General features: G+C 56.7%; 1 protein-coding gene across 2 annotated transcripts in view; it reads left to right on the top strand.

The window, feature by feature from the left end:
* Positions 1 to 241: 241 nt before the first annotated feature.
* Positions 242 to 13,817, top strand: part of EBF4 (EBF transcription factor 4) — a 55,523-nt gene continuing 41,947 nt past the window's right edge. The window contains exons 1-6 of one of the 2 annotated variants that reach the window (XM_007465386.1): positions 242 to 503; positions 1,018 to 1,139; positions 10,821 to 10,977; positions 11,216 to 11,279; positions 11,452 to 11,507; positions 13,145 to 13,218. In XM_007465386.1, coding sequence (XP_007465448.1) covers positions 501 to 503; positions 1,018 to 1,139; positions 10,821 to 10,977; positions 11,216 to 11,279; positions 11,452 to 11,507; positions 13,145 to 13,218 — 476 coding nt within the window. In that variant the 5' untranslated portion in view covers positions 242 to 500. Of the gene's footprint in view, positions 504 to 1,002; positions 1,140 to 10,820; positions 10,978 to 11,215; positions 11,280 to 11,451; positions 11,508 to 13,144; positions 13,219 to 13,817 lie in introns of those variants that run through there. The other variant, XM_007465385.1, reaches the window with a different exon arrangement.

The raw sequence follows: 13,817 nt of genomic DNA on the forward strand, positions 1-13,817 counted from the left end.
GGCCCGGCCGCTCCTCCCCCGATGATGTCACGTCCCTGGCCGCCCCTCGGCCGGCCGCGCCGCCCCGCCCCCGCCTCCCCCGGCCCCCAGTCCCCTGGGCCCGCCAGCTCCCGCCATCCCTCCTCCCGCCCGCTCTCCCTGCCTTCGGCTCCCGCTCCCCCGGGAGCGGCGGCGGCGGCGGCGGCGGCGGGATGGCCCGGGCCCGCGGCCAGGCCCCGGGGAACGGCGGGCGGCGGCGGCCGCGGCGGGGCGGCGCGGGAACCGGGCCCAGGGGGGAGTCGGCCGGGCTGCTGCTACTGCTGCTCCAGGTGCTGCCGCCCGGGGCTGCGGCAGGGCCGGGGCGCCGGAGCACGCGGGGCGCCGGAGGCGGAGGCGTCTGCTGGCCCGGCGCTGCCCCTGCCTTTCCTCGGGACGCACGGCTGCTGCTGCTCCTGCCGCCGCTACCGCCGCAGTCGCCGCCGCCGCCGCCGAGCTCCGCGCCCGCAGCCTCCTCCTCCTGGATGGTAATCAGCGTCCCGCGCCGGCGCCGCGGGCGGGTGGGCGGGAGGTGGGGGCGGCGAGGGGGAAAGGGCGGGCAGCCCCGTGCCCCCGCCTCGCCTGAGGCAGTTCAAGGGGTGCTCGGGCCCCCCCCTCCGACGACCGCGGCCCTGGGCAGCCGCCAGAGCGCGCCTCTAGGGCGCCTCTGCGCTGACCGGGTGCCGTCTCCGCTCCCCTCCCTCACCGCGCCGCGCTCAGTCAGCCTGCCGGCGCTCAGGCCGCGGGGAAATCCCTCCATCTCCCCGCCCCGCGCCCCAGGAGGGGAGGGGACAGCGCCGGCGCTCGCGGACCAGCTTTCTCCGAGGGAGCGCCCAGGAGGCTGGCGCGCACTGAGCGGCCGGGACTGGCGCTGCGCTGCGCTCCTGCAGCCGCCGGGTGCCGTCGGGCGGGCGGAGCTGAGACGCCCCGCAGCCTCGGCGGGACCGGATCCCCGGCTGTGGGAGCGCCCACCGACTGCGCGCCCTTATGTTTCCTGCGCAGGACGCTCTGCCCTGCGGCGGGCTGAACCTGAAGGAGGAGCCGCTGCTGCCCGCCGGCCTGGGCTCTGTGCGCTCCTGGATGCAGGGCGCGGGCATCCTGGACGCCAGCACCGCGGCGCAGAGGTAAGCGCTCGGACGCGACAGGGCGCGCTCGGGTTGGACGGCTCCGCGCCGCCTTCTCTCAGCTTGCTGAGCTGCTGGGGCGAGGGGTTGGCGGGAGCCCCAACTCTGCACTGTCCCGGCAAGCTCTTGTGCCCACCTCTCCCTGAGCGCCTCTGCTTCTTCCTGAGAATGTGGGGCGGGCCGGGGCGGGGCTTCTGCCTCCACTCCTGGATGTCCCGGCTCTGATTTCTGACTACCGCTCGCTGGCCCAGCCGTCCATGGCTCTAGAGGAGGTCTCCCGGCTGCCCGCAGTCCCACAGCCACCAGCTGTTAAGGAACTGCTCACCCCTCCTTCTCAGGCAGTTAAGTGCCCCTCCTTGTCGAGTTCCATAGATCTCGGCCAGGAAAGGCACGAAACCCAGCCCCCTTTCTGCTTTCTCACATCCCTCAGAGTTGGAGGATGGGGACGTGTGGAGCTGGAAAAGTGGCTGGTGGGGAAGAGATGAGGTGGGCAGTCGGCTTGGTGGAATGATTGGGGCTGAGGATGGGTCAGGGCCGGTCAGATCCCTCCAGGTGTTTTTCTGGTGGGTCCTACCCGAGGCAGGGGGCCCCTGGGAACCCGGCACCCACACCCATCTCCTCTGACTCCTTTGCAGGAATCTGGGCAGGGAGTCTGGGTGGGGGATGGACTCCTGGATTTGGAAAGGAAGCATAATGGTTCGTTGACCAGCCCCCCGCAGCACCTGGGCTTTTTGTATCCCCAGCTGTGAGCAAGGGGAGGGGAGGTTAGACATACTACCTGGAGTTCTCAGTGCCTGGGACTAGGGAGGTGCTGCCTCTGCAGACACATGGGACACTTGGGAGCTGGGTTTCCCAGAGGTCTGAGCAGCTGCTTGTCCAGCAGCTGGAAGGGATTCTGCTGGGGGGTTTCCAGGGCAGACCAGATCTGGATGCCACGCATTCACATCCCCAATCCTGTTCAGGGGATACCACCCCACCACCAACCCCAACCTCACCCCTTAACAGACACACACCTTGTTTCACGTTCAAACTGAATGGTGTTCCTGCATTCCTATGCTTTCATGACTGTCCAGAGGGAGCACCGGGGCCTCTCTCTGGAGCTCACCTTGTTAGGAAGAGAAAGGGTCTTGCCTATGAATTAATATCCATATTTTTACTCATGATATAACTTTTCTAGAAAAAAAAAATGAAAATAGAAAACAAAACCCCATCTCTCTAAATAACTACTGTCAATAATTTAGTGTATTTCCTTCCCATCTTCCCATTAACATATTTTTTTCCTGTGTTATACATACAATTCTGTATCCTGTTTGTTTTTCTTTTGGTTCTGGTTTTTCACTTAATTTGAGATGGTCAATTTTTTTGTCTTTTTCTCCACCACCGCCTTTGTGGTGAGAGCTCCTTGTAAGAGAGGATGAAGTGTTCCAGTGGGGCCTCACGGTTTAAGGTTCCTGTTTCTCTCTGACGCTCCCCTCTGTCCCTGTCAGCAGGTTTGATGAGCAGGAAGCCGATGGGAAGGAGGCAGTGCCCTTGTAGCCTGTGTGGGTGCAGGAAGTGTGGCGATGAGGCTCTTCCCATGAGATTGTTGTCTGCACATGGGGAAGAGGTCTTGAGTGGGGTTGAGGTGTCCAGTCTGAGTCCCCAGGGCCGCATCACCAGGACTCAGAAGGCCTCCCCAGTTTGAAGAGAGGAATTTCTTCAGGCCTGGGCTGCTCATCTCCAAGTCCAGAGGCTTCTCTGTCTCAGGACACAGATTGGGAGCCCCCACACGTTTGGTTGCCTCTGGGCACCTCCTGCCCATGGGAGCAGGTGGGAGGTACTACTTTCTCATTCTTCCTGAGATGCCATCATCTCATCCGTTGGTTCTTGATCCTCCATCAGTCCTCTGTTCGGGTCTTTTCATCCTAAAACAACAATGACAGGAATTCCTTTCCCTGCCCTGCCCCCCTCTTCCACCTCCGAAGGCTCCTCTCCCTCTGTCTCGGAGGAACTTGCCCTGGAACACTCCCTGCAAGGTTGCTTGGGGTCTGACAGCTGTCTTTGATGCGCTCTTTGCCTTCACCCCACAGCCGCCAGCTTGTCAAGGCTTCTGGACGGTGCCTCTGGGTCCTACTCCTAATCACAGTGCCCAGGGCCAGCTCGTCACCATGACACACACTCTTGCCCTCCACGAGTCTCCTCCCTGGCTTGAAGGTTAACCCCAGTGTATCACCTCAGCCTGCTAGCCCACTGTCCCAGCCTCCCACCTCGTCACCCCCCGACCCCGCAAACCGTCTGCCATGCACCAGGGGCCAAAGAAACATTTCCAAAGAACTCTTCTCTGATTGTGTCCCTCCCCAAGTAAAAACTTCAGTGACCCCCACACACACACTTCCTCCCAGATACTCAGCATTCAAGGCCCATCACAGTCTGATCCCAAGCTTCCCCTCAGCCTCTGTATGACTCTTGGCATCCAACAATGTCTCTTGAAACAGTTCCCCTGCTCCCAGTACCCACACACCCACTGAATAAAATTTTACAACCTCTGGGACCCTCCCCGCCAGCACCTTCCACCTTCTCTCTCTGTGCCCTCCCATGCGGCCCAGGGGAGCAGTTCTTAGTGCTGTCTAAGGATGCTTATCACAGGCCAGAGTCAGCTGTGCCCTGCCTGTCCTGGGCTTCCTTGCCCTGCCAGCCTACACCTTCCTTTAGGGCATGGATGGTGGCTCATTCATCCTCATGTCCACAGCACCAGGCTCGAGCAGTCAATAGGGGGTAATGAGTATCTGCTGCAGGAAGCAGGAGTGCGTGTTAGAAGGTTACTAAGTCCGTTTTTGTTGGGCTCCGCTGTCCATGTTGGTGATCTACCTGACCCCAGGAACCAGGTGCTGGAGCAGCTGCTGCTGCCCAGCTTTACAGCGCCAGGGTTTTTCAGAAGGTGGAGAAGGAGGAGAGAGCCCAGAGCCTGCTAAGATCAGTGAGGGAGGGCCTGCCAACAGGAAGGAAAGTTCTGAGCGAAAGAGGGACAGGGAGAAAAGAGAGGCTACGTACCATACACTGGAGGTAAGAGGGAAGGCTGGCAGGGTCTTCCTGGTGGGGAACTCTGCACAAGGTTCCCTGGCCTACCCTGGGCCAACAGGGCTTTATCTCTCAGCACAGAAGCAGTTCTCCTCGCCTTCTGACTCCTGGAGCACCCAGGCTAGCCCTCCCCCTTGAGCTGGTCCCAGAACACTAGCCAGGCCCTGAGAGGGAAGCCAGCTGGGGCTGCGTTTCCTGTAAGCAGCAGCAGGCTAGCATCCCTGCTAGGAAATGCTTTTGTTTGCTTTAATAATTAATAGCTCTTCCTCAGCCTGGGACCTGGCAGGCAGGCCTGTGGGTGGGTGGCGAGGGGGGTGGGCACAGAGAAGCAGGGTGGACAGTCTTTGGGTAGAATTGAGAGCAAGAGGAAACATGGGAAAGCTGGCTAGTGAGATCCTCCCCTCCCACTTCATCCAGGGACCTGGTGGCTGAGATAATTTCCTGGGGCAAGTGAGCAGAGCCCCTGCTGGGGCAGTGGGAGCAGGGATATGAAGCAGCCCCAAAGCCTCATCTCCAGCAGGCCCTTCTATACCCAGGTTCTGGGCAGCTGCCTGTAGGCACCAGGTCCTCCTGCCTGCACTGTCTCATTGTTGGGGTGGGTTCACCCCAGTGAGCCTCTGCTTTTATCTTCCCAGGCTCTGGGCTAGGCCAATAGATCTTGGCTGGAGTCCGGAATGCCAGGCCCAGCTTGATGATTATCAGCAGTCCCAGGGACCCAGAGGATGCCTGCAGGGAGAGCCACGGCCAGTGGGATGCTTGGAGGAAGAGAGGATGCAGAGGAGAGGAAGGTGGGACTTATGCAGCCGTGCTAGTATGGGGAAAAGAAGATCTAGATTTGGCAGAGACAGTAGGGAAATCTGAGACAAAGGATGAGATGCAGGAAATACACGCTTTTACTCCTTCCACCTCCAGGGTGGAGGGGGGATCAAAAAGGAGCCTCCCCCAACTGCTGATAACAGCAGGGCTTCTCCCCATTTCCCCAGCACCCCAGATTCCAAGATGGATCAGGCCCAAGCCAAGGCACTGCTCTGAACCTTGGGCTGCCAAGGCAGGCAAGAGTTAGCATTTAGTAGAGGGCAGAGGGGTGCAGGGGAGACAAAGGCCTGAAGGTGCCTCTGGGGGAAGGCCAAAGCTCCAGTCTCGGCCATTGTCCTCTGTGGGATTTGAGATGCTTGTTTTAAATTGCTAGCACTTATAATAAGTACCTAATCAAGGATGTAAAGACTTATGAATGGCCTTCTGACCCGAGAGCCGAGACTGACTGTGAGGGAGGCGTCGTCTGTCGTAGACAGCTGTGGCGAGGTCCAGCTGCTGCAAGAAGTTTCCTGGGGCATCCTGCTCAGCCTCGAAAAGGAGCATCTCCAGGGACTCCTGGGTGGCCAAGCAATAGCAGCCAGACAACTCTGCAGCCCCCAGATGCCCCCATATGCATCCCCCTGTACTCTGAAGCACAGGTTACCTGAATGACTCAGGCTGTGAAGGTCAGGTTGCCCTTGGTGTCACCTTTAACCTGGATTCCCAGCACAGAACTCAGGAAGCCCACACACACCCATGCTCAGATGTCCTCCAACCAAAAAAGTAGCTGTGCACACCGAAGCTTTTCTGTCCCAGTCTCCTTTAATTTGGGGGCTATTTCAGAAGATGGGAAGCGGGTGAGTGGGCCCTGATGGAAATATGAAGATGAGCACTTTCTCCTCCCACATCCGAGCTCTTTACAGGAGCACATGCCCCACCGCCTCAGCACACTCCAGAGTTGATAGGAAAGTGTTTTGAACATTTTGTTGAAAACAATCTTTTTAAGAAAGCAAGGAGATGTGTAAATCATTTGGGAGTCTTACAAAAGTGGTTAATGTGGCTGTTTTCATCACTCAGCTGCATTTACCTGGAAAAGGCGCGTATGTGGCACGCTTTGTGCACTAATCACGCTAAGTGAATGAGACATTTCTGAATTATAGGCTCCAGCAATATACGCACCAGGTGAGGCAGTTCTCGTGCATATTGCCAGGCTGCACGCAGGCCCTTGGGCTGTAGCTTTGCTGGCTTCCATCACACCGCAGGCCTCTGGATGGCTGGGAGTTGCTACCCCACCCACGTCCCTGGGGACCCTTGGGAAAGGGTCTGCTTCCTCTGCCAGCAACTGCCTCCTAAGACTCTTAGACGGCCAGAGCCTGCTCCACCCACCTGCACAACAGGCCAGAAGCACCTGAGAGATGACGCCCCAGAAGCCCTCAGCCAGTGACTGACAAGTTGGACGATGAAGACCCCAGCTCCCTTGCTCAGCCCTCTGACTAGCTGAATCACATGTTCTAGACTTGTTTCCAAAGCTCCCTAGGGGCTGAGCTGCAGCTGCCCACAGTGGTTACTCGTGGATAATGCACCTGTTAGGGACTGCCTTTCCTTCTCTCTGTCACTCCTCACACCCACCAGGGTTTCCTGGAATCACCTCCCACATAAAGTGTTCACATATGAATCCTTGTCTCAGGGTCTGCTTCTGGGGAAACCCAGATAAAACACTTGCCTCTCCTGGGGCTCTCCTCCTGCCTCTCTCCCTTCTTCTAGATAAAGGATTCCTATCAATAAACATCCTTGCAGTTTCTCTCCACACCCCAGTGGGTGTCGTGGGCCACCCCACGTTGGAGACCACAGAATCAGAGACCTTGGCCTTCATCCACATCTCTGCCTCTAAGGTACTGTGGGAGCACATGTCTTCTCCCAGGGTGCCTCAGCAGGCCTCTCAGACCTCTCCACGGCCCGGCTCTATCTTCTGAGCTGTTTGAGCATATTTCTGTGTCTCTTTCTGTTCTTTAATCTTGGTTTGCTTTCTCATTACAAGAGCATCAGCTCTTCCCAAAGGGGGAAGAGCAGAAGTCTCCCCCTCCTCCTCCACACCCTCCCCCTTTGCAGCTTGCAGCTCTGCTCAGGGATGCTGATTGGTCACCCACTGCACGGGCAGGTAGGCTGTGGAGGTGCCTGGGGGAACCAGGAGAAGTCCAGACAGACCTGCATCTGGCACTCTAGCTGCTGTTCTAATCCGCATGTCCTTCTCTGTGTTCATAGGAAATACGAGGATTTCTTTAAACCAAAACCTTTTCCATTTTACCTTGGTCTTCTCACTTGTCTCACAGGGGTATGAACAGGGTAAACTGGAGACATTCGCAGACCAGGAGCAGTCCTGGGCATGCCCAGCAGGGGTCTTGCCTATTCTGCCATCCTCTCCTGGTCTGCTTGGGGTCATATTGTTCTGCTGTCATTCATGATAGTGATCCCTGTCCCAGAGCTATAAACTAGCCACCTCTGTCCCATTGCTTTGCGTGGATGTGTGTGACTGCCTCAGACCCACTAAGCAAGGTGGAGAATGGAGGCTGATGCTGGGCTGCCTCAAGGGAAGTAGAATTGAGCCTGATCCCACTGTGGAGTAGGACAGTGCAGCCCCTTGATGCCCTGCAGCTGGCAGCACTGGCTACTGGTCCACAGACCCCAGGCAGGGATACCTGCTCCCTTTCCCCTCCCCTGGTCCCCCCAACCACTCTCCCTAGGAATCCCCTCCTGCTGAGAGGGCAGGCCCTGTGAAGGGAGCTTGGCTTGGGGCTTAGGGCAGACTTCCCAGGTCTGGTCCTTAGGAGCCTGGTAGGAACCCCAGGCATCCAGGACCCAGGACCGACTGGTATTTGCCAAGAGGGATGGATGGGAGAGGAAGCTCAGCATTATTGATTGACTCTTGGCCTGGGAAGTACAGGAGTGTCTGTGTAGATAGGGTATGTTGAGGGGTCCAGGGGATTGTGTGCTTGCTCAGTCTCCACCCCTCCTCTGTTAAGGCCTCTTTCTTTCTCTATACGCTCTCTCCTCACTGTCTGAGAGCCTTCCAGGCACCTTTCCTGGGCTAGATGACAGTAAAGGGCAGAGTGATCTGGGATGGCCCCACAGCCCATCTCCTTCTGACCTTATCTACCCCCAGGTGGTCCTGTCCCTGGGGAGCCTCACTGCCCCTAAGCTGGTCCTGGGGGCTCTAGGGAGGAGTCAGGGTTGCTGCCTCATTAGCATATTCATCAACAGTAATCAGGGACCTGCTGTGATCAAAGCTGTCTTCAGGCTTCCCTGCCTCTTGGCAAGTGGGAAGAGGGAGGGTCAAGGCCTGGACTTTGGACTGTAAGCCTGAGGCTGAGGAGAAGAGAGGAACACCGAGGAAGGAGGGAAGAGGATGATCCTGGAGCAAGGAACATGTAGAAATAACCTTTGGTGGGGAAGAGAAGGTGTTGGTGGCCCCCTCCTCATTTGATCAGGAACAAGCAAGACCCGTCACTTCTGCCTCCATGATTAGCATTTTACATGGACGACTGAGGCTCCCAAGCAGGCTTTCAAGAGGAACGGTTTTCATTTTATTGTTTATTTACTGTAATCTGTATGAGTAAAAACACAACAAGCTTCTGAAGCCCATGACATTTCAGATATTATGGCTTTGCAAGAAGCCAAGTAAGAGTAAGTTGATTTAAAATTGTATGAAGAAAAATATTAAGTAGTGATGAGTATGGCAGATGTTGTCACAGTGGCATGTCCATGATGGGACTCTGGTCTAAATGGCTCTCAAGACAGTTCCACCATTCTCATCCTCGCCTCTGCATCCCTGCAGCAGCCTCTCACTTTTCTACCACACTGTGTCCTCCTTGCTTACAGCATCTTCTGAGCCCTGCCTGACTCCAGAGCCTTCTGGTGGCCTTTAGTCATACTTCCCAAACCACATCCCTCCACCAAAATGCTCTGTAGTCAAGTAAGCATGGCGTGTTAGTTACCTGTTGCCACATAAAAAAAAACCACCCGCAAACTCAGCAACGTAAAACAACATTCATTATCTCACACAGTTTCTTAAAGTTAGAAATCAGGGAGCAGTATAGCTGGGTAGTTCTGGCTCAGGGTTTCTTATGAGACTTAAGTGATCTGAAGGCTTGACTGGGGCTGGTAGGCCTCACACAGCTGATCAGTTAGTGCCGGCTGTTGGCAGGAGGGTTCAGTTCTTCTCCATGTGGACCTTCCATAGGGCTGCTTGAGTATCGTCACAACACAGCAGCCAGCTTCCCCCTGAGTGACTAATCTAAGAGAGTGAACAAGGCAGAAGCCACGTGTCTTATATGACCTAACCTTAGAAATTGTATGCTATCGCTTGTGCCATATTCTATTGGCCACACCGACCAATCCTGATACAGTATGGGAGGAGACTATATAAGGACCTGACTACCAGGAGGCAGGGATCATGGGGAACCATCTTGGAGACTTGCTACCACATGGGGAGCACTGGCCTGAGCGGGTCAAGGAGGGTCCATTCCTGGAGGGTGTCCCAGGGCCCCCCACATACACTTGTGTATGCATTTCCCAGCAGTTGTGGGTATAGCACTCTTTTATAGGATGAGGATCTGGAGCCATGAGAGAGCTAAAGAACACACTTTGGAAGACCTTGGCCCAGAGAAGAAAGTCTAAACTCCATGGCCTGGTTTTTGTATGTATGGATAGTCTGGCACTTCCAATAAAACCTTTTCTGTCTTCACTCTTTGAAGTGGTCCAGTGACACTAACCCTCATACCTACAGCCATTTCATATGCTGTTAGTTCTGCCCTTTTGCCTCCTGCCCCTGTTGAGCTCCTATTCATTCCTCAAAGACCAGGGGGAAGGCCACCATCACCGTGAAGTCTTCCCTTCATCACGCACAGAAAGAATTAATCTTTTTTCCTTTGCTTTTACCGTTTTTTATATAGTGACATCTCTTAGGGGGCACCCACCACTCTGTCTTGTATTGCAGCTCTCTGTATCTGTCTTCCCTCCCCTTCCAGTGTTTCACTCTGGCCCCACGTGGTGCCATGTGGCCAGCGCTTGGTACATCATTGGAGTTCAGGAAATATTTGGTGAATAGGGCCTTGGTTCTCCTCTTCCTGCTCTCACCCTGGCTTTGCTCCTGGGACTGGTTTCTGATGAGCCAGGAGAAAGCAAGCCCAGACCAGAAGATCCTTCTGCCCAAGGGAGCCAGTGGTGTCTTCCTCCAAGCATGGAGTCAGGTCCCCCTATACCTAGGGAGGACATTCCCACCTTCAGCCATAGCCCAGGGTCCAGGCTGGCCAGACTAGTGGCCCTGAGCCAGTTCAATGTCTCTTGAGAGTCTGATGGACTTCATCATCTCCCAGGCAATACCGTAGGCTCATGCACATAGCCAGGAGCTGGGGTACAGTGGGATATTCATTCAAAAACCTCCCAGCTTCCCCTTGAGGCCCTAAAGGGCAGTCACAGGAGCCTGTGGTCAGTGAGATGGGTTGCTTGTTCATTTGGTTTTAGAGATCAGCCTTCCAAAATGTGAGGCCCAGGGAAAAGTCTGGGAAGGAGTCTGCCAGGGATGCCTCTATTGTCACCTGTTGTGCTGCTTATTCCCATGGGAGCAGGCTGGGGTGACCTCAGGGCTGGGAGGCCTCTTCTAGAACTGAGATGGCCCTGGCAAGGGTGGAATGGGCCCATCCAATTTCTTGCCCAAACTCTTGACACATCAGAGCCAAGTCTTGGCCAGCCCACCTACCTGGTCAGAGGTGATGGGGTCTTTCTCTCTGGAGAGCACTTCCAGTGGTTTCCCAGCAACTTTCCTCCCCACAGTGGCGTGGGCCTGGCACGAGCACATTTTGAGAAGCAGCCCCCCTCCAACCTCAGGAAATCCAACTTCTTCCACTTCGTGCTGGCCATGTATGACCGGCAGGGGCAGCCGGTGGAGGTGGAGCATACAGCTTTCATCGACTTTGTGGAGAAGGACCGAGTGAGAGGCTCATGGGCTCGCTGGGAAGGAACAGGGTGGGGGGTGGGGAGGGTTTCAGGGAACCCCCTCCCACTGGAGCAGATGATGGATAGGTGGTGGAGAAGTGGAGAAGGGGGTGGTGAATGGATGGGAGGGAGGGGGTTAGGGAGGAAGGTTGGGTGGGAATGGAGTCGGGGGGAGGGCGGTGGCTGGAGGATCCCCGGGAGCACCAAGCATCCTCCCTATCTTGTCCCTGCAGGAGCCCGGGGCTGAAAAGACAAACAACGGGATCCATTATCGCCTCCGGCTGGTATATAACAACGGTGAGTGAGGCCCACTGCCCACTGGGTACCGCAGCACCATGTGACACTTGGTGCCCCTGTGTCAGGGTGGAGGGGGCCTGGCTTCAGAGGGGAAGGGTGTGGAGTGTGTTCAGTCATCAGAAGCCACAGGGGCTCCCCAAATAGCAAGCCCTCTCTGCCTTTCCACCCTTAGGACTTCGGACAGAACAGGACCTCTATGTGCGTCTCATCGACTCCGTGTCCAAGCAGGTGAGCCAGCCCAGGGGATGCTCAGGCCTGTCCAGCCCCTTCTCTGACCCCCATCTCCCTGTGGTCTGAGCAAGCATCCTTGTCCCTGCCCCCACTTCCCCCATGCCCTTCATCCTCACCAGTCTAGCTGTCCACAGTTCTCACCACTGTCCACAGGCGGAGGATGTGTAGCTTTTGCCCTTTAGACAAGAAAAAGACAATATTTGTTCAACGACTTTGTCTTAGGTCCTGTTATCTAGAAGTTCAGCCTAGATGGGGATTCAGGTACACATGGTTTATTGGGGAGGGGGGAAGAAGCTCTCAGAAGGGGAGGGAGGAGAAGCAGGACAGGGCAGGGGATGCTCAGCAAGGATGTGGTCTCAGCTGGAGTCTAGCCTCAGCCTGATCCACGAGGAGCCCTGGAGAAGGAATGGCACCAGAGTTGTTCCCCCTTGAGTTAGGAGGCCAGGATTCTGTCCCCTGTATTGGTCAGTTACTGGCTGGGACCAGTCCCAAGGGGAGAGTGTAACCTTCCAGACATTTTCAGGGGAAGCAAGCTTCTGTCTGCTGAGAGCAGTTCTCAAGAGAAAGCCCTTAGCAGCTAATGCTACCCACAGCTGGGGTATGGGTGCACTGGTCCAGGAGAGGGGACTGAGTGGGGCCCCAGATCTTCCACTGCAGGCCCTCAGTACCTTGCTGACTTGAAAAGACAAGAGAAGGAGGCTCAGGGACCAGCATGAGGAGCTCGGGGCAACTGAAACCTGAGTCAGCCCTGACGGACTGTGCAGCCACAGGGCCCCAAGCCTCAGGCTTTTCAGAGAGGTTGTGTGCGCTGGTAAAGGAGCAGGGCTGAGTCTCAGATGTGAAAATCAGTGGCCTGCAACTTGAGGTGGAGACTTGGGCTTTCCCACACAGACAGTCTTCCAGCAGCCCCCACCCAATCCCAGGGCAGAGGAAGAAGTGGTGTGTTTCTAGGAAGCCTGTGGTCGCCATGGTATGGGAGGCGGACCAGGCAGCGGCAAAGTGGGATTGCATGGTCAACAAGTGTGGAAGGGGTTGGAGAACATCTGGAGAGAGAGGGACCCACAAATAAGGGATGGCTGCGAGGCACAGAGATTATAAGGTGGAAGCCAAATGTGTGGTTTGGGCAGCTCACTCCTTGCTTCAGGGCGGAGGAGAGGCTGGGGGACTGGTGGGGGGTGGGGGGGTAGGGGGATGGTGGCTGATCCAGCAGTCCAGGAGGGAGCCACTGGCCTGGCCTGCGGAGGTGATAGGGGTGGGGAGAGGGGCCAAGGAGCCGGCGGGACAGCCTGGAGGGACAATGCTTGTGAGAACCGTGGAGGTTGGAGTGTGTCTGCCCTCCCGGCAGCCTGACCTTGGTCATGGTGATCTGGGGACCTCCCTGCCCCTGAGCAGAGCTGGCTCCGGAAAGAGCTGCCTGTGGACAGACAGAATCTGTAGACCTCATGCCACTCTTGCCGATTCTGATAGTGGTACTGGTTTGGGAAGCCAGGTTCCCAGCTCCCTCTTTGCATTCCTGGGCTCCCAGAGAGAGTTGGAGGGCGTACTCTTCCCTGGGAGCAGGGCCCAGCTGCCCTTCCACCTGGCCTTGAGAGGAGCCTCCTTCCCCTCCAGCCTGCGCACTTCCCCTTCCCCAGGCCATCATCTACGAGGGGCAGGACAAGAACCCCGAAATGTGCCGCGTGCTACTCACCCACGAGATCATGTGCAGGTGAGAAGGGCTAGGTCACCTGCCTCTGGCCTCTTGGCCCGACCCCTACCACTGCCACCAACCCCCTCCCCACTGATCCCCAGGGAAGCCTGGGGGTGGGGGGTGATGAGGGAAGAGTGAGGCCCCTGGGCACAGTGCTGGCTGAGGAGAGGGTCCTTGAGGACCCATTAGCCTGGCCTGTTTATGTGGCTTCTCTGAGTGTTTTTGTAAGAGAGGCCTCCTGTTGCTACTGGGAAGCTTAACTAATAAAGCTCTGGGGAGGGCTCCCTGGGAGATGGGGGCAGGGCCTGGGCCTCCTGGGTTAGCTCAGAAGCTGGAGGAGGAAACTTTGCTGCCTCTTATGTGAACTTAAGGGCACCCCCTGGGCAGGCAGGATGGGGAAGAGGGAACACAGTACTAGACTCCCCTTCCCCATTACCCCAGAGCTTGGCATTTCTAGGCAAGGGCTCGCTAGGAGATGTCAGTCAGAAGGGTCCTCTGAGGCAGCTCTTCATACATGGAAAAAAAAATAGTGTTCAAAAATCTGGTTGGGGGCTTCCCTGGTGGCGCAGTGGTTGAGAGTCCGCCTGCCAATGCAGGGGACACGGGTTCGTGCCCCG

This window comes from Lipotes vexillifer, unplaced genomic scaffold (assembly GCF_000442215.2).
Source record: "Lipotes vexillifer unplaced genomic scaffold, Lipotes_vexillifer_v1.1 scaffold875, whole genome shotgun sequence".
NCBI lineage: Eukaryota > Metazoa > Chordata > Mammalia > Artiodactyla > Lipotidae > Lipotes > Lipotes vexillifer.